General features: G+C 45.4%; 1 protein-coding gene across 1 annotated transcript; it reads right to left on the bottom strand.

Annotated features, from left to right (window-relative positions):
* Positions 1-269: 269 nt before the first annotated feature.
* On the bottom strand, positions 270-1,656 carry LOC308438039 (lysine-rich nucleolar protein 1-like; the record flags this gene model as incomplete). Its single annotated transcript, XM_080939329.1, is given in 2 exon segments — positions 270-416; positions 418-1,656. Coding segments are annotated over 2 exon segments (1,386 nt in total).
* Positions 1,657-2,007: the final 351 nt, after the last annotated feature.

The following is a 2,007-nucleotide window of genomic DNA, read 5'->3' as shown; positions in this document are numbered from 1 at the left end:
TGTCCCTGAACTTGATAGAGAGAATAGCACCCATTTCATAATTAGGTTTAAGTATATCAATGTAAGGAAAACACTTTAGTCAGAACCCTCCACGTGTCAGCACCTGCTAGCTACTGTTAAAATACTGTCACCCAAGGACGTGGAATGTTTAACACAGAAAATAGGGGGGCTTTAGCAATTCATAAAGTCCTCAATAACTGCAGGTGACTATTTCAAGCCAACTGCAAAACTGATCGAGAAATGCAGCTCGAAGAAAGGGACAATAAAATTTAATCTTGCAGCTTGATAGACTTGGAGGCATTCCGGTCAATGTAGAAGACCTTGCGGGACTCGGAGTTAAAGCCCAGGCCAGCCCCGTGGCTGAACTTCCAACTCATGGCCCGGTCATAGTCCTGCTGCAGACTCTGCTGAAGCATTGTCTGAAGACTTCTTGTCCAGAGCCATGTTGGACCTGACAGTGATGCTGGGAGGGCGGCTGAATGACGGGGACAGATGCTTAAAGCCACCCATAAGCTTCAGGAACTTTAGCTTCTGTTCTTCATTTTCGAAGCCGGCAGTGTCCCACTGGCCAAACCGAGTTCCCGTCCACTTTTGGGATTCTGAAGCCTCTGTCTTGCCAGACTCACGGTCAATCTCTTCTTGCAAGGCCTTCCGTCTCACCTGATCTATGCAGGCTTCATCCATGTTGCCTTTTTTTTCCAGTACCACCCCCAAGTCTGTGTCTGACTCCTCTTTTTTCTCCTGCCAGGGGTCTTCCTTCACTCCTCTCTCTTTCCTCTTCTTCTTTTTCTTTCTTTTCACATTCAGCTCTTCATTAACTGGTTGCTCCACCTTTTTCTTAGATTTTACTTTCTTCTTCCCATGGTCCTTTGGGTTGTCTATCGGGATAAACTCCAAAGCTTTACTTCTGAGTGACTTCTTACTCCCTTTCTTCAGGCTGTTTTCCATGGAGATCCTGGAGTTGACCAGGAAGATGTCTCCCTCCTGGTGAGTCTTTTTCTTCTTCTTCTTCATGCTGTGATCTCTAGGGCGCCCCTGTTTCCTTTTCTGTCCCAAGGCTGCCTGCTCCTCAGCCTCTGCCCCCTCTAAGCATGAGTGCAGAGTATCCCCAGCCTCATAGAGCCAAGAGTCCTGGGGAGGAGAGGCTTCCATGTCAGGAACCTTTTTTTCCTTCCTGTGTTTTTTGGATTTCCTACAAGCTTTGCTTACCTCCTTGGCATGCTTGGGATCTGGGGAGGTCTTCAGCCCTGAGCTTTGGGAGGAAGCCTTTGATAAGGACTTCAGCCTCTTCTTTTTTTTCTCTCTGATGAGGCCTTCTGCTGACTGCTCAAGGACCTGTCTTCTAGGGCTAGGTGACTTTTTCTGTCTTGCCCATGTAGGCTCAGTTCCCAGGTACTCCTCCAAGTAAGTTCTACAGGACATTTTCTTCTTCTTTCTCTTGCTCTGTGACATCTCAGGGACCTGAACCTCACCCACACTGTTAGGAGGGGATGTGGCCCTTGGAGAAACATCTATAAAATAATCATTACTGTTTAAGACTGTGTACTGAGTCTCTGGTTCTGAGATATTTGCAACCACCTTCTTCTTCTTCTTCTTCTTCTTTTTCTTCTCTGAGAGCCGTGGGCCCAGGTCTGCTTTCTGAGTCTTGTTGACCATCGCTGGTCTACTAGCAGGCCAAACCTCCCCACGTGAGCCAAAAATTCATACACATTTTAAACTCAGTTTCCACTATTGGATATTTTACACAATATTATTAATTTAAAAATAAAATGACTGAAGCTTAGAGTACAAGACCATTTAAGGTGCAATAGAGAGTAGGAATAACAACTACGGTTCTTAACCTCAGACCTGTACTGATAAGCATGCTTTATTGAAGGTTTTTCTCCTGTATAAAGGAGAGATTCCTTTGTGATCTATGTACAACTCTACCTCCTTCTACCTTCTCAATGTTAACATGAGAAGGGCCCAGGATGCTCTGAGGAAAATTTCTTGTTAATCAAACACCAG

Source organism: Micromys minutus (genome assembly GCF_963924665.1).
Source record: "Micromys minutus genome assembly, chromosome: 27".
NCBI lineage: Eukaryota > Metazoa > Chordata > Mammalia > Rodentia > Muridae > Micromys > Micromys minutus.
This window is presented reverse-complemented; position numbering and strand designations above follow the sequence as displayed.